Source organism: Marmota monax, unplaced genomic scaffold (genome assembly GCF_021218885.2).
Source record: "Marmota monax isolate L192 unplaced genomic scaffold, Marmota_monax_Labrador192_F-V1.1 WCK01_AAM20220418_F8-fsc00400, whole genome shotgun sequence".
In the NCBI taxonomy this organism is placed as follows: Eukaryota; Metazoa; Chordata; class Mammalia; order Rodentia; family Sciuridae; genus Marmota; species Marmota monax.
In genome coordinates this window covers 156292-183780 of record NW_026692772.1, presented here as the reverse complement: position 1 = coordinate 183780, position 27489 = coordinate 156292, and the positions used below count along the sequence as shown (strand labels likewise).

General features: G+C 51.7%; 1 protein-coding gene across 2 annotated transcripts in view; it reads left to right on the top strand.

The window, feature by feature from the left end:
* The window catches only part of Myoz2 (myozenin 2), a 32505-nt gene extending 12711 nt beyond the window's left edge, over positions 1–19794 (top strand). For both annotated transcript variants that reach the window (XM_046447123.2, XM_046447125.2), the window contains 3 exons: positions 4385–4514; positions 8187–8370; positions 19383–19794. In XM_046447123.2, the coding sequence (XP_046303079.1) occupies positions 4385–4514; positions 8187–8370; positions 19383–19617 (549 nt within the window). In that variant the 3' untranslated portion in view covers positions 19618–19794. The remainder of the gene's footprint in view (positions 1–4384; positions 4515–8186; positions 8371–19382) is intronic.
* The last annotated feature ends 7695 nt before the right edge of the window (positions 19795–27489 follow it).

Sequence of the window (27489 nt, the reverse complement as noted above, 5' to 3'; positions counted from 1 at the left end):
GGCCTCTGACCTTGCGTGAGACCTGTGGGTACCCTAAACAGACAGACACCAGCCACTTCCCAGGGTGAGTGCTCCTCAGGTGCAGTGGCGACTGGGGGCACCTTCAAAAATGCCACGGGTGTGCTGACAGCTGTGTTCCTCCATGTCAAGCCCCACTTATGCATTTACACTGTGGCCAACATCTACAGAGCCCCTGCTACGTTCTAGGTACTATGTGGGAAGTTCAAGCACAGATAGATAGCTGGGCACAGTGGCCCAAACCTGGGATCCCTGCGGCTCGGGAGGCTGAGGCAGGAGGATCACAAGTTCAAGGAAAGTCTCAGCAACTTAGCAAGGACCTATGCAACTTAGCAAGACCCTGTATCAAAATAAAAATATACAAAGGTTTGAGGGTGTGGCTCAGTGGTAAAGTACCCTGGGGTTCAATCCCCCTTACAAAAGTAATGATACTAATTAATTAATTAAACAAAGTAAACACAGCTTCCATCTAGTAAGGAAGAAACCAAATACCACTGACAGAAAGTAACTGTGAGCTTGCGATCGGTCCTTGAACCATCTTTGTATGTCACACATGTCAGTCTAATGTATCAACCACTTTCTGGAACACACTTTATGCTTCCCTTGAGCTATAGTATTGTCAAAATCATGATCTAATTATCACCCCTGTGACCCTATTTTAGTCTGACGTTTAGGACCTCACACTGTTGAAAATCCAAATCAAATCCTTCACAATCAATTCTATTTATTCAAACAGCAAATATTATTTTAAAAACAAAAGGCATGAATTCAGCTTTGAGCTTATGCTCCTACTGAGGGCCACTGGCAAATTCAAACCACATTTACTTTCTGGGATACAGATAATAAATACAGGAATGTGTGTTTGTGAAAAGAAGTGGAGAAACACCGCAGGCTGCCTGAGCCCGTTTTGAACTGCCTTACTTCTTGGACTAAGGCACGGGAAGAACACGAGGAAAACAGCACCAGGCCACGAGACAGAGGGTGAGTCAGATGAAGACCTTCCCTCTGTTTCCGACATCTCCAGATCTCCAGGACTCTTGAGAAATGCCGGCACACCATGAAAACTCATTTTGAAATGAGACCCTACTACATAAACTGGGATTCTGAATATATATTTATTTTGTTCAAAAAATGGCTTCTATGTATTTGGCACAAAGTACAGAACACACCCAAAAGAATCCCACTTTTTCCCAATGATGTTTTAACAGACACCATGTCACATTTTAAGTCACATGCTCATGCTGGATGTGGTAACACGCGCCTGTAATCCCAGGACTCAGGAAGCTGAGGCAGGAGGGTTGCAAGTTCAAGGCCAACCTCAGCAACTTAGCAAGGTCCTGTGTCAAAATAAAAAATAAAAAGGGCTGGGGCGTGGCTCTGTGGTGAAGCATCCCTGGATTCAATACCCAGTGCCAAAAATAAACCTTACAAGTTTGTGACCTATAAGATGCACTTCCAGCTTTAAATTGTCCACGGTCAGCTTACCTAAGACATAGAGAGATGCATTTTCCTGTGTCCAGCTCTTGTGCAGGGAACCACAGATGACCTGGGATGCTGTAGTGTGAGGCCGGGGCTAGCTGAGGCGGTCCCTCCTGACCGTAGAGGCTCTCCCTTGGGTGTAGCAGTGGCAGTGGGGTCCAGGCATCTCCTGATAACAGGGACTGATGGGGAGAGGTGAGTGACTTCCTGTCCACTGTCAGTCCCCGGGGAGGGGAGAAGGTTAGACCTGTACCCTAGGAGATCACTGGTGGTCAGAGAAGGCGCTCACCTCTCCACTGTGCATTGGAGTGTCCTGTATTCACCTCAGCTGTGCTTTTATTTAAAATTTGGCCTGAACTTTCCACTTTAATGGGTATTATAGATTCAGAAGTTAAAAAAAAAACTAGTCAATTAAGCTGAACACTCAGGATCTAAACTCAAACTGCAAAGCGTTGTGTGTATGTGTGTATGTGACAGTGCTTTGCCTTTAGCAATTGATTATCAAAAGTCGTGTTTAAGCGAAACTTTATCATAGAGCAAAGGAAAAATAATGACTGGGCTCTGTTAGATTCAAACCAGACTATGGACCAGTTGGGGACCCAACGTGACACAGGTGACACAGATGCAGGAACAAAACGCTGTGCTGAGCTGGTGTGGAGTGGCCTGGGGGTGAGGATGGTCAGAGGGAAGGCAGAGGCTTGGAGACAGCCTCCGGCGGAACTTGGGGCGTGGGATGACTGAGAAGAGATGGGAGGAAGCAGCTGGGAAGGAGGGGCGTCTGCAGGCAGGGAGCAGACCCAGGAGGGTGCTGCAGACCGCCAGGGAAGGGTGGGACCTGGGACTGGCCACTCTGCCTTTCACTGGTCGCCAGCAGGGAGCAGCCTGTAGGAAGGACTCAGGCCGCGCTCGGAAGCACCTCGCCCAGGCCCCCTGAGGGAGCAGCGCTCCTGGGACTCAGACAGGAGGCAGGTGACCCCAGAAGAGCCTGAGTGGCAGGGACATGTAGGTGACCCCAGAGGAAGAGTGTGAAACGCGGCATGTGGCCAAGACCTAAGTGGGAAGGAGGCTTTGTGTTTAAATAGCCCCCAGGGACACGTGGGGCACGATTTGCTCATTACATTTCCAGCAAACACTCCACGCGCGGCCCTGAACAGCGCAAGCGAATGGGTGAACCCTGTTCCCAGGGGACAAGGAGTGATGAGCGAAACACACCAAGACCTACACGGTGGAGTTCGGGAGGACAGACCTGGGAGGCTGCAGGGACAGAGTGACCGACCCTGGGGATGCACAGAGGGGGTGCACGGAGCCACGGGGAATGCACCTGGGAGTTCTCAGCAGGAGGACTGGTGGACGCTCCAGAACCGATGGCGATGAGACCCGATGGGCAGGTCTGAGTGCCAGGCCACCTTGGCCATCTTCAGTGCCCGTGTGATGGTTGGTGGAGTGAGGCGGGGTGCAAGTGGGTGTGCAGGGCTGAAGCGCTGAAGACGCTCACAGGGTTGATGTTTTGCTGTGTACGTCAGCCTCAGGCAGAGACAGCTAGGTCCTACCTCCTGGAACTGAACTCTTCTTGCTCAATAGTGCTCTTCTTGGAAGTGTATGGTTCTAGAACAGGCAAGTAGTGAGTCGGAGGATCCGTGTGACACCAAGGTGACCGTTCATGACCGTCTCATTTTATACCGACAATGCTCCAAGCCAGAGCTAAGCAGCTCGAAGAGGACGGAGCAGAACCTTTGGTGTTTTCCTTTGTTTGTTGGTGCGTGACAGTTGCATGTGGTGGTGGGATGCGTGGTGACATGTTGGGATGTGCACAATACTAACAAGGGGGCACTCTATGGATTATCTATTGATTACCATTATTGATGGGAAACCAGGCCTTCTGGACCCTGTGGAGGTGAACCTGTACACAGGCGGCTGGAGCACGCAGGCCAGGACACCTTTCCTTCCTTCCCCATTGATCAGGCCAGGAGCCGAGTTTATGGCCTTTGTGGTATTTGAATTTTAGGACAAAACAGACTTTTATTACTAAATTTTTGTAAGGTTACATAAGTATGAAAATGTAAAGGCATATTTGTCACAAAATCTAATAAATTTAGAAATGAAAAGGCATTAGTAAATGTTTTCTACACATTTCACAGAGAACAAAGGTCAGGGTTAGTCTCTGCCATGCTCTTCACTACATCTTTCTTTCTGGATTTGATCTTAGGCACCTCTTTTCAAAATACATGTTTTTCAGACATAATCAAGAAAATACTTTGTTAAAAGGGTAAGTCCCAGCTGTACTTCTGAGTACATAATCTATTAGAGTTTCTGCTTTTCTCTTTTTAAATGCAAAGTTTTAAGGTAGTATATCATTGCCATAGAAGAAATACAAATTGTAATACCAAAATAATTCATTTAAAACCTGAGACAACCATCTCTTTTAGGTGTTTTATTTTCTAAAAGTTTTCCCTCTGTAAATTCATGCATTTATAGTGTGACTGTTCCTTCTGTTGGTGGGGGGAGGACTTGGTATGTGCAACTACTATTCAAATTTCATAATAATATTTAAATTTTTACATAGTAAAGAATCCAAAGCCCAGCTACAAAATACAAGGGTAATATAAGAGACCCTAAGCCCAGTATTTGGCCAGAGAGCTCCACATCATTCAACTAGTGCCCATCAGGAATCACGGCCACTGGCCTCACAGGAAGGCTCCACCTGAACTTGAGTGATGGACGTGAAGCCCCAGGGGCAGACCTGGTGCACAGCAGGGCTCGTTACAGGCAGGTCTGGGTTGGGCACAGGAGAATGCTCAGGAGCAATGGCCTGTGCTAAGCTCCGCCGTGCCAGGGAGGGTGACCCGCATTTGAGCGTTCTCAACAGACTCTTCTTTCATCAACGCAGCACAGCCTCGCTATGCAGAACGGGAAGCTGGATGGGAGCATCCTGGAAGGGGGCTCCCAGCAGGCCCCCCTGACGCCTCCCAACACCCCGGATCCGCGGAGCCCTCCCAACCCAGAGAGCCTCGCTCCAGGTAACTGACCTCAGGGCCAGAACGTGGAACTGCTTGCCTGAGGTCAGACCCAGGCCTTGGGAGCCTTCATTAAATGAATCAGCTGTTCTCATTAGACACCTGCTTGTGGGTGAGTTAGCATCAATGTGCACACTCGGACCTAAAGGGATGGTGTGAAACGTCTAGTGGCCTCGTGCAGCCCCCCAAGGGCTCCTCTGTGTCCCTCCCCTTGAAAGAGGCAAACCCTATTCTTTTAGTAATATGATTTAGAATCACCACTAGATACCGCGTAGGAGACCTTCCAGAAAAATTGAATACTGCCTATTTAGAGAGTAACTCCCGATATTTCCTCAAGAGTAATGAACAAAATGGATTCTTAAAATTTTAGATAATTTTATTTTGAAGTTAGCAATGCCTGTCATTTCTCATAAAATAAACAGTAGACTTAGCAAAAGCGGTTATAGAATTTTTCTCAAAGGGTACCAATAGAGTAGTATCTTTGCAAATGCATAAGTGAACCAACTGTAAGACATTAAATCTTATCCAAATGCACATGGAACCTCAGCCTGCTGAGCTGGGGGCCTGCCTGTGGCATTCTTGGGAACGCAGTGAGGACTTCAGGCCAGCCAGGCACAGGGCCGGGGCTGGGTTCCTGACCAGCACCCTGACCAGCCTCAGCAGCCACTTTTCACCCAACATTGCAGCAGAAGAGCTTTGGCCTGCTGCTTTCCAGTGTTTGGAGTGTGTGTTTTTTTTTTTCCCTTGTTTATTTGTTTGTTTGTTGAATGGGAAAGGGAGCAGACGGGATGGGGGAGGGGACAGTTCATCTGCCCTCACTTGGGGCTCTCGGCACTTAGGACGTTGATTATAAGGTCATCATTATATACCATGCATCGCAGAGTGGATAGAGTTGGGCCCCACCCCCAAGGGCCACTGCAGCAGACCTTGGGGACAGGGGCACATCCATAATGCATGCAGTCTGCACAAAGGTCCCCACCGTGTGTGTGTCCCACTACCATCAGGAACGGGTTACATGTACACGTGGACACACACCAAGGACAGGAATTGAAAGTGCAAGTTCCTGTACCTACTTAAAGCTAAGTATCCACTTATTAACCTCTAGAAAATGTCTGTGAAAACAGAGCAGGGAGAGGGCAAGTTCAGAGGGGCTGGGGAGTTGGTTATGAAGCAGGAAGACGAGAGGCTGACTTGTTGGCTGGTGAGTTGAAATCGCAACTTCAGGAAGCAAACTATAGCTTAATCCAACTCAGAAAAGTAGTTTTTATTGGTTAACCAACTATGCATCCAAAAGCCAGTGTTTCTCAATCAATAGAGTACTATAATGCCACGATACTGTAGAGCTAAAATGTCTTTATTTGAAATCAATTATATTAGAAATGTGCTTAAAAAACAAATAAGAAACATTTCATATACACACATATATGTATATATACGCATATGTGCATAAATATACACACATACATAAATGTTTATATACACTATATACATGCACACACATATGTAGTGTTGCTGAATTGTAACATTACTGAGAGGATAGACATATGCACATTTCCTATAAATAATTTAGCATGCCAAAAATGAAAAAGTTATTAATTGTTCCTATTTAAAAAACCCTGGAAAATCCTGAATGTTCAAAAATGGGAAAATATTACATGAATTGTGGTCCCTTAATTCAGTAGATCATTAGGAAGCCCTCACAATGAATATGAGCCTGAGGTAGACATCTTCAGAAGTGTCTGCACACAGTTGGAGGAAAATGAAACTCAAGGTGACTGTACACTAGGGTCACAGTCACAGGATCGCTGTGTTAACAGGGACAAAGTGTGCAGAAGTACAGCACGGGTTGGGCGGGGTCTGCGAGGAAGGCCCAGGCCTCATAAACCTAACGCTGCACCTCAAGGCCCCCCCTCAGGTGACCCAGGAAGGGAGGACACAGCACTGAGGTGGTGGCCAGTGAAGGCAGGGAGGGAGACGGCTTCCCTGGGAAACAGGGGTGGCCACAGAGGAGAGGTGGCCTCAGCCAGACCCCAAAGAGGAGCGTGCACATGACAAGAATTAGGCAGGACCTTCCAGGGGGGCACAACTGACCCAAGGGCTGGCAGAGGGCTGCAGCGCAGGGGCGTGCGAGGAGGAGAGAGCGGCAGCAGACCAGGCGGCCAGGCAGGAAGCGGGGAGGCTCAGACCTGGGCTTCTGAAGGGCACCCAGGCAGCTGGGTGAGGTGGCCTGCAGAGAGAGGGCCAAGAGTGGAGCAGCCGTGTGAAGGTTGTCCCAAGAGCCCTGGCAAGAAACAGATGGCCTGAGCTGGGCATCAGGACAGGAAGTGGACAGGAGAGGGAAAGGCACTCACTGTTCTGTCCACAGACTACGGCATCAGATCTGATGGGTGTTTGCTGGACACGCGTGGGCTGTACCTGAGACCTCCTGAAGCCAGGGGCCTGGGGGACAGAGCCAGTCACCGGCATGGCATTTACTTATTTACTGCGGTGCTGGGATGGAACCCAGGCCTCCTGTGTGCCCAGCAAGTGCCCAGCCCCGGGCTGTACCTGCACCCCACCTACATTTTAAACAGTGCCCAGGTGATTCACAAGTGCAAATCATTTGAGGGCCACTGTTTTTGTGCAGTGGGTAGTGATCTGCCGAGGATGAGGATGTTCAGGGTGACACTGTAGTGGCGTCTGCGGGCAGTACTCACATTTTCTCGGATGACGGATCTAGAAATGGCTGCCTGGGGTCCAGACCCATGGTCAGGTCAGGGCACCATGAAACATTCATTTGGAGAAACAGAGCAGCTTGGAGATCAAAAGCAAAGCTGGGATCGTCCATCTGAGGGTCAATAAAGGCCATGAGTGTAGATGGATTCCTTCAGACAGTGTGGATAGTCTGAGGAGGAGCTCTGGGCGCCACCGAGCCCGGGGGAGGGGGGGGGCTGGAGCCTTCCCGAGTGGCCCCTCACAGGTGATGACTAGGGCGGTTCCTCCAAGGAAAGGTGAGCAGAGGAGGCTGCTGTCTCAGAGCCAGGGAACATGGAGACAAGCAAGACACCTCAGGGCTCGGGAGGAGCCTCGGGAAGCCCGTAGCAGAGCCACCAACTGGGGAGGCAGAACCTGAGGGCAGGGCTGGGTGGGGCAGGTGCAGACCCAAGCAGCCAGCTGAGCCCAGGAGGCAGGTGTGCCCTCGGTGGCCTCACAGTGGCCTTGGTGGCTCTGAAATGGTACTTGCAGAACACTTGTAGCTTTGGGGGAGGCACGAGTCAGGGTGGTGAAGGCCAGACACAGAACAGGGGGTGAGACCCTGGAGAACCAAGGTAGAGCAGGGACTTGCGCCCAGGGTGAGGAGAGGGGCCCACCTTCCTGCAGCTTCTGCACTGCCCAGGTGGCGAGACAGGTCACCTCCAGGGTCCACTGGGGGAGGAGGGACTCTGTCCTCACTACACTTCCCTAGACCCCATTTTTAGATATTGGTAGGGTCTAAGGTCCACTGCAAGTTGACGGAAGGGGCACAGCTCCAACAGCCTGAAGGAGCATCCCACGTCTAGCGCATCAGACTGCTGCTTTCCGAGGCACCACGAGAGGACAACCTCCTCCCGACTTCACCCGGGCATGAGAAGCCGCAGGGGAGGCCCAGCAGGGGCTGAGCCCCGGGCACCAGCTCCTTGTGCTTGCTCTCCCCAGGCTATTCTGGACCACTGAAGGAGATCCCTCCTGAGAGGTTCAACACCACGGCCGTGCCCAAGTACTACCAGTCTCCCTGGGAGCAGGCCATTGGCAGCGACCCTGAGCTGCTGGAGGCACTACACCCCAGATTCTTCCAGCCCGAGGGCAAGGCCCAGCTGCAGGACTACAGGAGCTTTAACAGGTGAGCCTAGGCCCAGCACAGTGGGCACACCAGACACCAAGACCTCACCATCACACCACCCATGTCTCTGGGGAAAAGGGCCTTTGTATTAAGAAGAGAATCTATGGAGAAATATTGGGTGTCTTCTAAGGTTAGTAAGAAATGATTCTGGAATTTGCCTTGTTAGAAATCAAGATCACCACTCACACTTTAAAAGTGTTATTTTATTAACAGATTGGTGGTAGTTTACGTGTTGCTTCAAATGACAATGCTGTTTGAATTTTCAGAAATAACTCGTGGGGTTGGGAGAGCTCCCATGTAACTGCAGGCTCCAATTGATTTTCTTGCAGGCTTTAGGCCAGATGAAAGGTCACCCATAAACCTAACCGCCCAGGATTGCAGCACACACACAAACCAAAACCAGTGCTGCGGGGACACGTCCCTTCTGTAGGAGCGGTGTGCATAGTGGCGACCGTTTTCCATGGTTCTTTCCTCGTAATTCCCATGAGATGGTGGATATTTGAATTGTTACAATCCAGTCTTTGGTCACATGACATTCACCTTAGAGTAAGCTACCTCTGACACTCCAACTCACCCCACAAGAAAAGCCAGAATGTAAGCTGCACCCACGGCACGCTCATGAGGTGCTAGGAGCTCCAGGCTGTGCACTGCTCACCATCTAGCAAAGCAGACCACCTCTGCAGTAAAGGCTTGCTGGGAGGGAGAATACACCACAGGTAGGACTTCCTTTCCAGCCGCAGGAGAACGTCATAAAACAACTAGAAACGTTGTGCAAAATTTTTTAAACGATTGAAAGGCTACCAGGGAAGAGGGTCTGGAATACCAAGGTCCTGGAGGACAGGAAGTGCAGACAGGAACCCCAGGCCCTGGAGAACTGCTGGGTAACATCCTGGAGGACAGGAAGTGCAGACATGAACCCAGCCCTGGAGGACGGTGGGTATCTTGGAGGACAGGAAGTGCAGATGTGAACCCCAGGCCCTGGAGGACTGTGGGTAACATCCTGGAGGACAGGAAATGCAGACATGAACCCCAGGCCTTGGAGAACTCTGGGTATCCTGGAGGACAGGAAGTGCAGATGTGAACCCCAGGCCCTGGAGGACTGCTGGGTAACATCCTAGAGGACAGGAAGTACAGATGTGAACCCCAGGCCCTGGAGGACTGCTGGGTAACATCCTGGAGGACAGGAAGTACAGATGTGAACCCCAGGCCCTGGAGGACTGCTGGGTAACATCCTGGAGGACAGGAAGTACAGATGTGAACCCCAGGCCCTGGAGAACTGTGGGTAACATCCTGGAGGACAGGAAGTACAGACGTGAACCCCAGGCCCTGGAGGACTGCTGGGTAACATCCTGGAGGACAGGAAGTGAGACATGAACCCAGGCCCTGGAGAACTGTGGGTAACATCCTGGAGGACAGGAAGTGAGACATGAACCCAGGCCCTGGAGGACTGCTGGGTAACATCCTGGAGGACAGGAAGTACAGACGTGAACCCCAGGCCCTGGAGGACTGCTGGGTAACATCCTGGAGGACAGGAACTACAGATGTGAACCCCAGGCCCTGGAGGACTGCTGGGTAACATCCTGGAGGACAGGAAGTGAGACATGAACCCAGGCCCTGGAGGACTGTGGGTAACATCCTGGAGGACAGGAAGTACAGATGTGAACCCCAGGCCCTGGAGGACTGCTGGTTAACATCCTAGAGGACAGGAAGTGAGACATGAACCCAGGCCCTGGAGGACTGCTGGGTAACATCCTGGAGGACAGGAAGTACAGATGTGAACCCCAGGCCCTGGAGGACTGCTGGGTAACATCCTAGAGGACAGGAAGTGAGACATGAACCCAGGCCCTGGAGGACTGCTGGGTAACATCCTGGAGGACAGGAAATACAGATGTGAACCCCAGGCCCTGGAGGACTGCTGGGTAACATCCTGGGTACCAACAGAGCACACCTTCCACATCATCCTTCTGGGGCTGCAGGAGGGGAGCCAGGACATTGGCGCGTCCTTCTGGAAGTCCTGCAGGTCCCTCACCCTGGAGAGGAGGCCCCAGAGCCAGGACTGAGGCTGCCCTGCACACCCCCAGGCTGGCCCTGGTCCTCCTCTAGATCCAGGGCCCTCACAGCAGGAAGCAGGATGGAACACAGACTCAAGTCCTCTCCTCTCTACTGGCTTTTCCTTCGTCTTCTTTACTGTGGCAAAACACACTCTCATCTTACCTTCTTAACCCTTCCTAAGTGCACAGTCGGCAGTACTGACCACGTTCAGCCTGGCTTGCTGCCAGGACCACCACATCCCCAGGTGCTCCCTCCCCCAAAACCTGAATCCACACCATGAATGACAGCTCCCCCCACCCCTGGTCCTGTAGCCGCATCCTGCTTTCTGACTGTGATTTTCACATGCTCAGTCCTTTCTTTGTGAGGAATCACAGAGTTGGTTCTTTTGGAATGACTTGTTTCATTCCAATTTTAGAAATATCATATAAGTCTATGTTACCATGAAGCTCAAAACACTGACCACGGCCAGGAGTGGAGGGGTTGTGATCGAGCAGGGACACCTCAGGCTGTGGAAGCTGCGCATGTGTGCACAACTTCCAGGCTGTTCATTTCACACATGCCGAGTGTGTTTACGAGGCTTCTGCACTTGTTGGACAGAATGATAGAGATGCTTTAAAGCTCAGTGCCTGGATTGAATAGCGGACTAGCTGCGGCTAAGGGCTGCACTGGTACCATGATACAGGAAAATGTTCTGAACATAGAACAGGATTCAAAAGGCAGCTAGGCAGCAGCAGACACACAGAGCAGTAACAACACAGATGGTGTGTGTGACTGCGACTCCAGAAGGAGAGGGAGAATTAGCAGACAAGAAGTTTCCAAAGTTGACAAAAAGCTTCTAGCCTTAGGTTCAAGAGGTAGTGTATATAAGAAGTAGCACACATCAAGAGGTACAGCACACCAAAAGGTACAGCACACCAGTGGTACCACACATCAAGAGGTACAGCACACCAAGAGGTACAGCACACCAGTGGTACCGCACACCAAGAGGTACAGCACACCAGTGGTACCACTCACCAAGAGGTACCGCACACCAAGAGGTACAGCACACCAGTGGTACCGCACACCAAGAGGTGCCACACACCAAGAGGTGCCACACACCAAGAGGTGCCACTCACCAAGAGGTGCCACACACCAAGAGGTGCCACTCACCAAGAGGTGCCACTCACCAAGAGGTGCCACTCACCAAGAGGTGCCACACACCAAGAGGTACAGCACACCAGTGGTACCACTCACCAAGAGGTACCGCACACCAAGAGGTACAGCACACCAGTGGTACAGCACACCAGTGGTACCGCACACCAAGAGGTGCCACACACCAAGAGGTGCCACTCACCAAGAGGTGCCACACACCAAGAGGTGCCACACACCAAGAGGTGCCACTCACCAAGAGGTGCCACACACCAAGAGGTGCCACTCACCAAGAGGTGCCACACACCAAGAGGTGCCACACACCAAGAGGTACAGCACAAGTGGTGCCGCACACCAGGAAGAGCTCCACCTCAGGAAGTGCTGTACTTCAAGAGTTCTTACGTACCAAGAACTATTGTTTTAGTCAGCTTTGCATTGCTACAACCAAAAGACCTGAGCACAACCTGAAGAAGGAGAAGTGTATTGGGCTCATGGTTTCAGAGGCTCAGTCCACAGCTTGCCACTCCACAGCTCTGGGCCTAAGGAGAAGGAGAGCATCGTGGTGGAAGGGCACAGAGGAAGAAAGCACATGGCCACCGGGAAGGACATGGCCACCAGGAAGCAGAGCTCCACTCACCTGGGACAAAGTATAGCCCCAGAGGCACATTCCCTAGTGGCCCACTTCTCCCCAGCACACCATGCCGGCCTGCTCTGCCTCCCAGTCGGTCCACTGAGTAGGTTTCAGCTCTCATGTAAACTATCATTTCACCTCTGAAAGTTTTGCATTGTCTCACAGATGAGCTTTTGGGGGACTCCTCATATCTAAACCTTAGTATTCTGATCCTGGCTTCAAAAGCTTATCTCTCTCTCATAATGCAAAATACATCGAGTCCAGGTTCAAGAGTCCCCACCATCCTGACAGTTCCAGCATCGCCTAAAAGTCCAAGTCTACAATCTCAGCAGAGACTCATGGCAAACTCTTAGCTAGGAAAGTGAATATCGAAAGCCAGTTATGTACATCTGATATATAGCGACAGAGTAAACACTTCTGTTCCACGACAAAGGAGAGGGCATAGAAAGGAGGGATGGGGACAAAGCAAAACCAAAATCCACTGGGCAAACAAGTCCTGTGGCTCCATGTCCCGGGGCCTTGTGACGTCCTGCCCTGTGGCTTTGCTGGTCACAGCCTCTTGGTTGTCTGTGCTCAGTTCCTGCAGCTTTCCCTGGCAGACATCCCACATTACTGGCATTTCTTAATCTTGGGGTCTCCACTGTGGCTTTGGCTTCCTTCTCAATCTTCACTGTTTGCCCTCTTAGGGCTTCCCACAGGGACTCCAACCCTGCCATACTTTTCCTGGCCTCCCTGGCCTTTCAAATCTTGGGGGAAGACTCCATGACCCCCTAACTCCAGCTTCTTGCATTCCTGCAGAACCAGCACCTCATGGTGGCTGCCATCTCAAGCCGTAGCCAAGCCTCTGGGACCATGGCTGCAGCAGCCTCTAAGTGCCTGGTGGCTGAGCACAGTGAACAACTTCCAGCCCCCTGTGCAAGCAGGTGTCCCACTGTTCTCTTCCTGAGGGAATTTTTACTTTCACACCTGAGTAGATGCCCACTCCTGAGATGCCTCAAGTCATCTTTCTGACTGTCTTTGGGTGAAGTGTTCAGTGTTTTTTTGCATGACTATAATATCTGTCTTTAATGGCTATAATTTCCTTAGTCCCAGTTTTACACTTTTCCAGCCAAACTGCATTTTTCAAATCCCTCTGCTTGGTTTTCTGTTCCTGATGTCACAGGAAATTTGTTGAAATATTCATGCAACTGCCTCAACACTCTGCTGTTGGAATTTCCTCCACCAGATTCGTTAGTAGATCACCTTGACATTCAGCCTCACAGAAATTCTCAGGATATGGCAAATGTCGACAACTTCTCGGCCAGAACATGACACAAATGCCCTCTAGTTTCCACAGAGTCCTCCTCCTGCTCTGGAACCTCACGGTCCCAGACTTACCCTCAACATCCTGGTCTTCTGAGCTTCACCAGCATCGCCCATTAAGCCCCGCCCACAACATTCCAGAGCTTTTCCAGCTTGGATCTCTAGACTTCTCAGAATTCCTATCCCTGAGAACTAGCTCCAAAGGCTTCTGAACCATGCTGTCAGGTCAGTCACAGCAGTGACCCCACTTCTTGGTACTGATTTTGGTGTCAACTTTGTCCCTGTGTCCTAAAGACCTGACAAGAACAGCACAAGAGGAGGAGAAGTCTATTTTGGCTCAGAGTGTCCGAGGTTTGGTCCATCGTTGGCCAAAGCCATGGCTCTGGGCCCGAGGTGAGGCGGAGCGTCGTGGTGGAAGGGCTTGGAGGAGGAAAGCAGCGGAGGTCACGGCCACCATGTAGTGGACAAGGAGCTCGGCTCACCACAGGTACATCTCCAGTGACCTGCCTCTTCCAGAGACACCCTGTCTGCCTTAATCACCACCCATTTAATTCATATCCGTGCCTTAATCACCAATTAGGTGATAGCTTTCATAATCTAATCTTTTCACCTCCAAAATTCTTGAATTGTCTCACACATGAGATTTTGGAAGATACCTCATATCCACATCAGAACAGTATTCCACACAGGAAGTACTGCATCCCCACAGGTACTGCATACCAAGAGGTACTGCATCCCAAGAGGCACTATACAGCAGGAAGTACCACCTACCAGGAAATAAACATGCCAAGAAGTAAAGACGCCAGGAAGTCCTGCACACCAGGAAGTGCTTCATACCAAAAGGTACTACCCACCCGAGAACTATTCACACCAAGAAGCCCTACAAAAGGTACACACACCAGGAAGTACCACCTACCAGCAAGTACTACATACCAGAAAGTGCTACACCCCAAGAAGGGCTGCACCTCAAGAAGGGCAAACCCAGGCCAATGGGGGCTCCCAGAGTCAGGGAACAAATGACCCATTGACTCCCAATGCACAGGAAAAAACAGGATGGCTGCCTTCCGCCCAGAAGAGAGAGGAGAGCACTGCACAGTCACCAAAGAGCCACAGCTGGTAATTCACACCCAGTGGAAATGACCTCCAGGGGCAAAAGTCTAAACCAAGCAAACACACACATGTCTCAAAAAGTTGTGTTTGCTGTCCCTCCTAGACCGCTGGGCAAGAGTATCACCAACAGGAGGAATGGGAAAATGAAACTGCCCTGTGGCAAGGGACCCGAGCACATCCACAGGAAATCCAAAGAGTCACTGGCAGATCATGGCAGCTGGTGAGGGCATTCAGCAGAGCCCAGGCGTCAGCTGTCACAGGCCAGCCATGGGCCATCGGACAGCAGGCAGTGCTCCCTGACCGTCTCCAGTGACTTCTGCTTTCTTTACACCTCTGGGCTTCAGTACTGCTTTATTTCAGAAAGAAAAATAGCCCCAGAAGACGTCTGAGCCTTGGTGCACTCGCTGTGCCCCAAGCACCCTGACAGTCCAGGGCTCAGCCCAGTCACCCAAGGTCAGAACGCTCTCCAGGTGCCCAGGGGGCTGACCCTATCCTCGGGCAACAGCGCTCATCTAACCACTCAAGACCATGGGAAAATCACCCGGGCCAAGACTTAGTTTCTGACGTGATGTTGCACATATGGTCAAGGTAACATGGCATAAGCATCTTCTCTTCTGATCTTTAGATAATTCAACATGTTAGTACTTTAAGATTTTATTCTGCTGCATTTTTTCATTTTTATAAAAAACAAAGAGGATCAACAGATAGAAAGAGAGAGGGAGAGTGAGAAACATGCCATTTCCAGATAGTCCCCGGGGAGAGTGAGAGGGCACGGCTGGCAGCCCCAGCCATACACAAGGCAGCGAGGGTGGCTGCATGCAACCTGGCTTCCAAGTGCAACGAGGGGTGAGTGTTGAACTCAACCTTGTGCTCCGGGGCTCCCTTAAAGGACATTCAAGTTTTATTCTAAGTCAAACCCATGTAACATGAGAAAAGGTGAACTGGGAGCAAGGGGCTTCCCCACTTTGTGTACGGCCAGAATGTGGCCCTCCACCTCTGATGATCTCCATGTTCTCCTCTACAGCATAAATCCTACAATCAGGGATTAAGAAAACTTTAAATAAAGTATGGCTTTAGCCACTTTGTAGAAGAGTTTATTTTAGATTTTATGCAACCATTTGCCTTACAGAATAATTAGTGATTATGGGGGTTTTGTATGTGAGCACAATTCATTTTTGCAAGTGGAGTCCCATCAGTCCAAAGAAACAAGGAAGCGTCTATTGGCTGTGGATCTGAAGTCGACTGGCTTGTTCCCTGCCACCTGATGACCCAGAGCCAGTCCGTCAGGCAAGCCTGCGTTAGAAGAGTTAATGTTCAGGGAATTACAGGGCTGGCCCATCATCTTTCAGGAGAACATTTCAGATCTTTCCATGGAAAATTTTGCTTCATTAACTTGGCCTGAAACTTAAAATTATTTTCACAGATCTTAAAAATCTCACAATGAGTCTCTCTGTGGAAGGCTGAGCATCTCTGCTGGTGGACTTTCTTTAACGTGTGTGTGGAGGGCAGTGAAATTCAAACAGGACATGGCCTCAGTGGTGCCAAAGAAAAGAGAAAGCCCGCTGTGTAAACAGCAGCATTGCCGGTCTGGCAGGAGGTGGCGATGGGACATGGGAGCACTGTCATTTACAGGAAAGAAAGTCACCCCCAAGCCTGCAGGAAAAACAGAAAGGGGCTGTTAGGAAGGAAGGGTCATGGGTTGGGTGCACAGGAACTTTTCTCCTCTAATGCAGAAGATCAGGGGCAATCAGTGAAGTCTATCTGGCATCAATGAGCACATGATCTATTGCGGGGGGCCAGCACCCCGCCAGGGTAGATTCCTGCTCAGGAGGTGTGAGCCGCCTAAGAAACAGAAAGTTGAAATAGTGAAAAATAGAGACAAAGCTAGAAGTTAGACAAGAGGAGCGCTTGACACATCTTCCAGTCCTCAAAGGAGCTGCAGCACAACAACGAAGGTGGCTCTGGTCTGTACTGGAGGACATCGGAGGCAGGGACGAGCTTTCAGTGGGCGGGGCCTTGCTTCCGGCTGCCTTGCGCTCACAGGTTGATTGGCATCTTGGCCAGCCACACCCATCTCCCAGAGACTGTGTGGCTGTGTGGCTCCAGCGGGCCACCTGGTCTCTGGTGCAGTGCTGCCCTCAGACAGAGCTGGGTAGGAAGCCCCATGTAGTGGGCGGTCTCAACCCAGCAGGGTGCTGCCGGGAGTTCCCAATGCCAGACATTCCTGCTGCATGGCTTCCGTGTCATTTTTAGTGACATGTCATCTCAGGCCATGGAATCAGCTTGAATCTGGAGGTGCTGGCTGCAGCCTCCTGTGCTGGGGGCCAGCAGGGGCTGCACCGCAGGGGCACTGCTGGGCCCGGCTTGCACAGCTCTCGTTCTGCTGCGGTCCCTGATGGTCCCTGATGGTCCCTAACACTTCGTAGCTGGTCCTGACCCAGGCTTCAAGTCAGTCGCCTTTCCTCACTGACAGAGCAGGCTGCGGCTGCTCCAGGGGGACCATCACCCACCTGCCTCTGTTCTCCTGGCCACCAAGAGCCCTCAGCAACAGCTAGAACGGGGTCTCAGAGCCCACCCCAGACGACGCACCCCAGCAGGAGCCCAGGGTGAGCCAAAAGCTCGAGAAGCCGTTAGCGGGCCTCTGGCACGTGGTATCCGCTGGGCAAACATTTGCTCTCATCGCTTCCTCCGGAGCCGATTATCAAAGCGCCTCAAGGCCAGTCTGGTTCCTCAGGGTGCTTTCCAAGTCCGTCTCCCTCATTTCCAGAACAATGAGACGCTGCTGAAATAGAGCCGCAGCCGGGGGTGGCAGACCAGCCGGCGACGTCGCTGGGAAGCCGTAGGACAGGCATCCTGACAGGTGCACAGACACACAGCACTGCTCTTCAGCAGGGAGAGAGATGCCAGCGGACCAGGGTGTGTGGGCGGAGGTTCCCTGCTAGCTGCACAGTTGCCATTGTCACTGTCACCTCGACATCAGGACTCCCCCGGCCACCGCGATCCCTTGCTGCCGTGTACCGTTTCCTTCACTGACGCCCCATTCCGCTCACCCCTGCTTCTCCATCTCTGTGGTCCAACAGCCCCTCTGAGCCCCCTCCTCCTCCTGCCCAGTTCTACCATCCCTGGGCAGCCCTGACCTGGCTTCTCTCCAACCCCGCTGGGCTGCTGAGGCCCCCATGCTGCCTGGGACCATCGCTGTCTCCCCACGGGCTAAGCGTGGCTGCGGGAAGGCGTGGCTCTGCCAACTGTCTCTCCCTGAATCGAGGAGCGCAGGCCCGGGCACTGCCCGCCAGGCCGGAACACTCTCTCGCCTCCAATCTGCCCGTCTCCCGAAACAGAGTCCACACCTTCTCCCCTCAGGAGAGAAGCCCTTGGCACGTGGATGATCCCGGGTCAGCCTTTTCTCTCTTCTTTTGGGGTTCAACCAGGTAAACCCTACCGGGGACCACATCCCCACCCATTTTTATTTCCATTTTTTGAGACAGGACCTCGCCAAATGGCAGGGCTGGCCTTGAACTTGCCACCCTCCTGCCTCGGCCTCCCTAGGCATAGCCCTTTCTCCTCAGCACGCAGCCAGCACTGCGCCCCTCTGGTTCAGGATTTCATGTGTTGAAGAAGGTTGTGGCCAGCCTGTTTGGTTCCTCTTAGGCCTCGCCCGTCCCTCACCCCTGCCCACCTCATTCCATTTAGAGAGACTAAAGTTCTGACAGGGAGTGGGCGAGGGTCTCTCTGCTGCGTTCTCACCACTTTTCCAGCCTTTGATGACGTTGGCTCTGTAAGCTCTCCCTCCAGCCCAGGAAGGGCGACTTCCATTGTTTCTGGCTCACAGCTGTGGCCCTGATGGTGCCCAGGAGCTGGGGCAGGCTCCATCTGACGCCGTGACCCTGTTCTAAGTCCGTGTGCTTCCTGTGCACCCTGGAGAGTTCCCTGATGCCTACTCACATTCTGGGAGAATGGACGTTCACAGTCCCCATCTGGTTTCCTGAGGTGTTCAAAGGTGCTATCTGGTGACAGGAGCATGTGAACTAACTAGAAAGGCCACAGGGAGTCCCGACAACGTGGAAGCCGGCGCCCAGGATCACAGGGCCCATTGTGATTGTCCGCCCAGCTCCATCACCGCGAGGCACCCTGCCATGTTTGAGTTTCTTTCTTGTCTCAGGCTGCCCTTGGTTACCACCCAAGACTCCGACTTTTGATTCCACTGAGCACTTAGAACCGTGCCTCTTGCTGAATGAATAAATTAGCACCACCCACTAGAAATGTGTGGGAAGGAAGCGGGACGCTACCGAGAGAGCAGTGGGAGAATGTGGAGGTTTCTGAGATGAAGACAGAAAGATGCAAAAGCCATGCTCCTTGTCCTCAAAGAATTTGTAATTCATAGATGTCCCAAACAAACATGTACTTGAAAAAAGAAGCTGTAGGAAGTTGGGGGACCATCTAGGTTACAGAATTGGGATAAGGGAGGGTGGCTCCAAGGGACCCCAGGTGTAGACCAGCAGAAGAAGGCAGGAGGAGGGACCTTAAACAGGGGACATTGCCAGCAATGGCACCAGCAAGGACCATTCCTACGGGCTCAGGCAGAGGCCTGGGCTACTGTACTTCACAACTCAGCGCGTACCCAGCTCCATCTAAAGACCTGGTCCTTCCAGGAAAGCTGGCCTGGCAGGCCAAGCCTGGAGACTGTGCACTGAGAGTGCAGGACCATCCTGACACAACCTTGAGAATGTGAACTGCTCCCTATTAACTTTGAATATTAATTGTTATTTGGTTTTCTCTCCATTTCCCACAGAGTGGCCACCCCATTTGGAGGATTTGAAAAGGCATCAAAAATGGTGAAATTCAAAGTTCCAGATTTTGAGCTACTGCTGCTGACAGATCCTAGGTTCATGGCTTTTGCCAACCCCCTTTCTGGCCGACGGTCCTTCAACAGGACTCCGAAGGGATGGGTGTCTGAGAATATCCCCATAGTGGTAGCTGCTGAGTCTGCAGAGGACACCACGGTGCCAGAGTCGGAGGACCTGTGAGCAGGCAGCGGGTGCCACAGGACCTCCGCAGCAGAGTGGCTGTCCCTGCACTCCTCTCTGTCAAGCCACCCGCAGGTGTCACTAGCAGAGAGCCATCCCGGCCGGCGGCCTTCCTGTGTGGTGCTGCATTCCAGTCTCAGATGCAGTGAATGATTAAAATGGTTATGAAACCCTGAACTCGCCGTATTCATTCATGACTCATGTTCACCCGGGTCGAACCACCCAGCCTTCTCTGAGAGAAGGCTCAGAGGCAGAGGAACTTTCCAGAGCTTCGTCTGCCTCATTTGATGAGTTAGTGCGAACCCAGTCTTCCAAGCAGAATGGAGAGGCAGACCCGGCCAGGGCGCTGGGCTGGGGGGGACAAGGAAGGAGCTCCTCTCACTGCTCGTGTAAGGGCTGTGGGCTCTTTCTGGTGGCCAGTCTGGCAGGCTCTGGATGAAGTCTTTCATGTCCTCCTTGGACTTCTGACTCTGTGTTCTCCAGCTTGCCTCGAGTCACCAGGTCACTCTGCTGGAAGAGGCTGTCCAGAGTTCATTGGTCATTAAATTCACGTAGCACTTACTCCCACGTCTGGGAGCCAGCGGCTGCAGGGACCTCCTCCCCTCCCTTCCAGTGGCCATCCTGAGCTCAGAATCCAGCTTCCACAGGTCCAGTGTGTCGGTTGGTCGACTTTCCACAGGCGTCCTTAGACGAGGATTACAAATGACGTGCTACTAATCTACCCACAAGTCAGCAATGTGTGCAGGGGAGAGAGGGCCGCCTGAATTCCACCCGGCCCTGGGGTCTGGGAGCTCAGGGGTGCAACACCAGGGAAAGACATGGTAAGCAAGCAGGGTCCGAACCCAAAGCAGTGACCCTCTGCCATGGGGCCTGATGCGGCCCAAAAGGGCAGGTCTGGGGGGCACAGGGACCTGCGCTTCAGGGTAGCCCAACCTTATCCATTGGGGGGCTTGTGATGGTGCTCCGCAAATGAGCATCTCTGTCCCTGGAGAGCTTCCTGCAGGCGGGGAGAGGAGGGGAGGGAAGGGGAGGGGCGAGGTGGGAGAGGAGGGAGAGGAGGGGAGAGGCAGGAGAGCACTGTACGGCAGAGGTGTCCCGCGTGCAGCGTGGGAGGACGTCACTCTCATCCTCTGGACTGAGAGTGCACAAACCTTTAACGATGGCTACAAAAAGCATGTCCTTAGAAAGCAAGCAAGTGTTGTGTTAGTACCTGGCCTCGCTGCAGAGAACTTGAATAATTTAAAACATCTTAGGATGCATTTAAAAATATTTCTTGATTTATACATAAGTTTTGGGATTTTTTAAATAACAACATTGGCATCTGTGATAAACTTATATGTCTCTATTGTGTCATATTTTGCTTATTTTATTCTTAAAAGTTTTAGTCTTACTTATTGTGTCTTTGTGTGTGCATGGTACTAGGATTGAACCCAGAGCTCACCCACCTAGGCAAGTGCCCTAACATTGAGCCACACCTCCAGCCCCTTTTATTCTTTGAGGGAGGGCCTCCCTAAGTTCCTGGCCTTGAATTTGAGCTCCTCCTGCCTCTGACTCCTCTAAGGCCCTTGCTTAGCATCTGGATGGCCACCTTAAGTGACAGCCGCCATTTTAAGGACAAAGTTCCGCTTTCCCACCCAAGGGCGTTCGTTACTTACCTCTCCCTGATACCAACTCAACCCTAACCACCCGCCTTAGGCCCTGATTCCTGAGCCTGCCCCCATAAAAGTCCCAGAACTCAAGCCTGTTTTGCCTCTCTCCGCTTTAGAGAGATGGCCTTTATTGCCAGCTCTGACAAATAAACTGTCGTGTGTGTCTCTGCCTGGTCTCTGTCTCACTTCTCGCTCCCCGTCTCTGGCTCCTGGCTCTCCCTTCACTCACAGCCGCTGGATCTTCCCGTGAGCCACTGTGCCCAGCTGTTATGCATCTGACGAAGCAGTTCAGTTCCTTATTGGCATCTTGATGGGTGATGTCAGTGTGTCGTCCCACGTCTTCCCCAGTGAACTGCGGTCACTGCCTTCTCTGCCCTCCTGGAAGGCAGCCGCAGGACATGTCAGCTGCAGGGAAAGCCCGGGGCATCGTCAAGGGCTGTCGAGGAGGCTCTGCGGGCTTGTTAAAGGACGGTGGAGAGGGAGACAGAGGCTCACTCTTGCGCTTCTCCCGGCTGACGCCTGCAGAGGTGCCAACACCGATGGATTCAGAGGGGGCGTGGAGGGCTTCTCCATTGGCCTGAAACCAGCTGAATCTTTCAGTCAGAGGAACTTGGAACAGCGGGAGCATGGTGATGCCTTTGTCTGCCTGCATTTACTGACATGGGACGTGGAGAGGGGACCAAGGCACGACAGTGCGTGCCCGCACAGCTCTGCCCAGGAGGACTCCGTACACGCCTTACATGCCAGCTCCTTGGCCATCCAGACTGTCCCCTGAGGAGGTGCTACACACACGCTCAGCTTCAGCCTCGGGAGGAAGACCCAGCCTCGGGGAACAGCCTCCTGGAGCGAGGCTTGTTCACAGGGAAGGAATTCGGAGCATCTGGCTCGAAAGCACAGGCTCTGAGAACCCGCAGTGCCAACTCCTCTTCCTGGAAAACCCTCGGACTCTGACCATCCGTGACCTGTAGACAGATCATTGCATCTGTCACATGTAGACAAGTGATTCTGTTTTACTTAGAAACATAGTTTTAAAAATCTCTAATTTGGGCAAATGTAGCTACAAACCGAGAGACCTTGGCACCCCCAGCCCAGGCACTCATCGGGGTGCAGGAAGTGAAGTCAGAGGACAGCAGCTGCCCACCCCACGGCCTCCTGCTTCCCCGCGTGGGAAACGGAAGGAAAGAAGGGACAGAGGTGGGAAGCCAGGGCAGTGATAGCCAGAGGCCGAAAGGGGCCACCAGCGTGGGACACATGGGAACGGCCCTCAGGCGAAGAAGGACACTCTGTCTCCACCTGGCATTCGACACGTGTCCCTCAGGAGGTTCAGCTCCTCTTTCCTGAAGCCAAGGTCCTCCACACCTTGGCAGGACTGAGGAGCTGGGCAAGGGCCTTCAGGTGGACTCCAGAGCAGGGCCAGTAACCAGGCGCCAGCAGAAGACCACCCTGGCCCCAGCCTCTGCCTCCTGAGACCACTCTCCAAGTTCCTTCTTCCCACCTCCATCAACATCTGAAAGGTCAACCAGTTCCTGGTTATCTCAAAATCAAGCCACACGTAGACAATCCTACTAGTCCAGATCACCACTGGTGGCACCCATTTACAAGTTTGCGTTTCTTAAGTGGACACATTTATAAGTGTTTTGGAAGTGTGGAGTGGAGGGAGCCAGTCACTCATGCAAACTCTAAAACGCAGGAAAATGTCCAGTCCTGAGTTTGAACTTTTCAACCAGGGTACAGCTGTACCAGCAGACTTATTAATTCTGGGATTTCCTCACTGCTGCTTATGCAAGATAAAACTTGCGTGACATCACTGCAAATTTTGGACACAACTACGCTCCATTAGGCCTAGGAAAGTGTGGCTTTGAATACTCCTTTTCTCATGAAAAACATATTTGCCCTCTTGGAGCTCCACCCCGCCCTGTGGAGGAAGGGCAGCTCACTCTATCAGGGATGGAAGGAGGCCAGGCCTGTGCCCCAACCAGCAGGGAATTTATGCCAAAGCACTATGCAAATATTTAAAAGAATTATTTTAAAAAGTATAATGCTTTATAAAGCTTAATTTTATAGAAATAAAAAAGAAAGCAGGTAAAATTGTGTGAGCCTTTCAACAACTTAAAATGAAATGTTATTAGACTGTTAAATATGTATTCCTATTTGGATTCCTTTAATAGAGGAGTTAGATTCTGACCTAGGATATAAACTTCCCCCGGCTTCTCAACACAGTGTGATCCTCCCTGGAAGATTTGGTAAATATGACAAAGAGAGAAAGGCAAGAAAGTTATTTCTCAGAGTTTGAAATCTGGATCCAAATAAAAATGTGCTTATCGTTCTGTGTTGTGTAGTGTTTTGAAACCCACTTCAACGGCGTCTCAGGCAATAGAGACGTTTCAGGAAACAGGACAAAAAAGTCAGGGAGGAAAAACCAATTCAGTGTTGTTCCCTAAACTGCTGACTGGAGATTTAGCCAGACACTGCTGGCTCACAGCAGAGCCCAGGGAGAGGGCCGGGTCCTAAGGAGGCCAGGGGAAGCAGGCCGGAGCAAGCACAGTCAGCGCAGGCCAGGCGGGCTCCAGGGTCGAGCCCCGCCTTCTGGCCTCCGCAGGCAGCCTCCGCCTGAATGGCACACACAGGATGCTCCCCTCAGTCTCTGCCCTCGGTCACCAGCAGAACACGTGGGCCCTGTGACAGAGCAATTCTGCAGAGGCATAGAGAAAGCGGGGAGCCAGCTGACCTCCAGGGAGGGTGTGGCGGTCAGACGGAGCCTCAGGAAGACCCAGCCAGGCGCCAGGATCCCAGTCCAGAAGCAGGGCACTCCTGTGTCCTCTGTGCCTGCCATTTGCCAAGAAAACAGATATTTGTTAAATAAAAGTATCTGAATTAGTGGATAATTAGTGATAAAAGAGAGAGAAAGGAAAGCCAAATGTGAACATTGGCCACATTTCCTTAAGAAATACTCTCCTACTTCTAATGCACAGAAAGAGGGGTAAGCATGTTGTCAACTAGTTACAGCAAGCTCCTCCTCAACCGCATCAAACACATCAGAAGCTTTAAGGTGTTAAAACCGTGGTGCTACACCAGAGCAGTACACGTTCCACTTCAGCATCACAGGGAATGCCACGTCCAAGATGCATATGTGTGTGCCTGTGTGGTCACGGCTGATGCCACAGTCATGAAAACGTGCGAGACCACGCTGTTTGTGCAATTCCACGCCCTGCTGTCTACATAAATCCACTCTTGCTAGGATACAGATATGGTAGAGGATAAAGAGTCAGTTCTACTTGGCCGGGTGCAACCCACCAATGCTGTGTTAATAGCGCTGCAAAACACTCTCTGGTTTAAACAAACAATCATTTGCTTAGAACCAAAGAAGTTGAGAATTATGAGTTATCGTAAGACATTCTAGATCAATCTTGTCTCCAGAATGCACATGAAATTGGAGAAGGCTAGAAGCCAGCCACCTCTAATTCCAGGCCTGACGGCGCAGACAGCCGGCTCCTGCTCAGGCGTGCCCCACCGTCCCACTCTGCTTCAGCCTTGTGTGGCGCACACTCAGCCGATGACCCACACCTCCCCTGCCGGCGAGCCGCCAGCGATTTCATCTCTACGTGGGTGGACAGAGATGTGGCTTTGCATGATGGGTATGTGGCGTTCACTCACCACAGAGAAGGAGAACTGTGGATAGGACAACACAGGCAAGATGAGGAGCCACGGGCCAAGTCCTGTGGGCAATGCTAGGACGCCTACGCGACCACGTCCACAGGTTGTGTCCGCAAGAGTCTGGTCCTCAGTGTGGCGCCAGCTTTGCAAGGGGGGCAGGTGGAGGCAAGGGGCCAGGGCGCCTCCTCACACAGGGGGTCATTGTGGTTCCGGGTTCCAGTTAGCTCCCGAGGATTGAGGAGTGGCCCTGCAACAAGGTGAGCTGGCCCCGAGTCTCTCTGGCTTCCTGTCTAGCCAGGTGATTCTTCTTCCCGCCCCACCATGTCACCTCACTGTGACACCACTGTGATGCCGCCAGTCACAAGGCCTTCACCAGAGGCTGAACAGACGAGGCTGCCTGATTATACTGTTAGCACCAAAGCCAGGAGCTAAATAGACCTCTTTTCCCATAAATCACCCAGCCTGAGGTATTTTGTTATAGAAATAGAAAATGAACTAGTACATAAACCACACCTGATCTATTTTTTCCTGTCTGGATGGAAGTAAATTTCCATTCTGTATGAAAGAGAACAGTACACATTGCTCCTTCCAGGGAGACCTCTTGCTCCCTGTGTTTCAAACCACAGTTGTGTTTTGTTTAGGGGGCTAGAAAACAATTTGCTTAGCTATGATTAGCCGCTTTTTAAATGAAATACAATAAAATATCAGAAAATGTGAGTCACAGGGAGAGCATTTCATGAAGTCTTTGAACTCAGTTTTACACATGTTCACGTGCAGCAGGCGGTGGTATCAAGCACCCTCCTCCATGAGGGCTTCATTCAGGATGTTCAAACGTCCTACTGTCTGTCTGGTGCCAGTGGCTGAGATCTAAATGTCAGCACTGTTTTCAGCCACTGGCACGGCTTCTTCCTATCACAGTAAAACTATTCTAATTTGATAAAGAGAGTCATTCAGAATTAAAAGAATCTGACCCCAGCACCACACCCACACACACACACGCACACCCCCCCCCACACACAGACACACACATACACACAGAATTTGAAACATTGACAGAACAAAACTTGTAGAAAGCAATTGAATCAGAAAACTTTTATCTCAGAATGCACAAGAAGACTTTAATGCACACACCAGGGATATTACTTGCCCAAAGTCAGTTGTTGTTTTCCTGTGGGGCTAGTCTCAGAGATAAGAGGATGAAAGATTCGGGAACCCAAGGAGTTAAAAATTAGAAGTGAATTCAACAGGTCAGTAAACTTCTTCCTGCCAGATGTCAGTACTTGTTTGAAACGTTCCCATGACTGAATACTTTCCAGCCACATTTCTACATCACTAAACGTGAAGTCGTCCTTCACCCTTTTCCTTTCGACTGGGAAGTGAACTTCAACAAGGAAACTCAACGTGGAAGCCCCATGTCCAGAGAGTGGGCTCCATGGCAGCTTCGGGGTTGGACTGTCAGCCAGTGGCGCTGAGCACGAGGCACTGTGTGGCTCCTCCAGGGCACCTCTCCTGGTCCAGGGTGGGGCAGGGGCACTCCACTACCCAGTGACTCCCATTTACTTCTCATGTTGAGGCAGGGTCTTGCTAACTTGCCCAGGCTGGCCTCAAACTTCAATCCTCCTGCCTCAGCCTCCCCGAGGGGTCACAGGTGTGGCCCCTGCAGCTGGCCCACTATCGCACTTCTTACTTTCACAACCAAGTCTGTCTGAGATGTAGTGTGTGTGCACGTGTGCTACATGCGTGTACAAGTCATAAAAGCTCCGACTTGCCAAGAGGTGTGAAACTGAGCTTGGTAAATCTCGATCACCTTATGTCCTTCATAACGTCAGAGTACCACAGATACCACAACTCAGAACAACGAGACCCCGTGGGCCATGCACCCTTGCCTGTCCTCCGACTAGCACGTGGGTGCCACTGAGTCTGTCACCGTCTCTGGATACAGGAGGACGGGGACTGCGCTTTGGCAGAGTCCCTCGTGAAGCTTCCTGACACCCCGGGGGAGAGTTTCCTTGAGGCACGTCCAGGTGCTCAGGAGTCAATTCCACCTGGCTTTACCAGTGTCCACCGCCAGCCTGGAGACCCTGCTTCCTGAGCGCAAGTTTTCTCATCTGTACAGCAAGGGAGAGAGGGAGAGAGAGAGAGAGAGAGAGAGAGAGAGAGAGAGAGAGAGAGAGAGAGAGAGAGAATTTTTTACTATTTGTTTTCCAGTTTTCGGCGGACACAACATCTTTCTTTGTATGTGGTGCTGAGGATCGAACCCGGGCCGCACGCATGCCAGGCGAGCGCGCTACCGCTTGAGCCCCATCCCCAGCCCCAGCAGCAAGGGATCTTAACAAGTAGGTCTCTGAGGCCCTTTCCAGTTCTGGAGTTATAAAGCTCGTTGGTAGAAGATTCCAGACAAGTGATCCTCACACCCGACGTCCTGGAGCACGGCGTGATGGTGAAGGCCTGCCTGTCTCCGGCCTTGGCTCCAGGGGCTGCTGGGACAGCCAGGGCCTCTTGGCTCCTTGTCACCCGACTGCATTCCCTTGGCTCTGCCCAGAGAGCATGCTGAGGGGACATGTCTGTT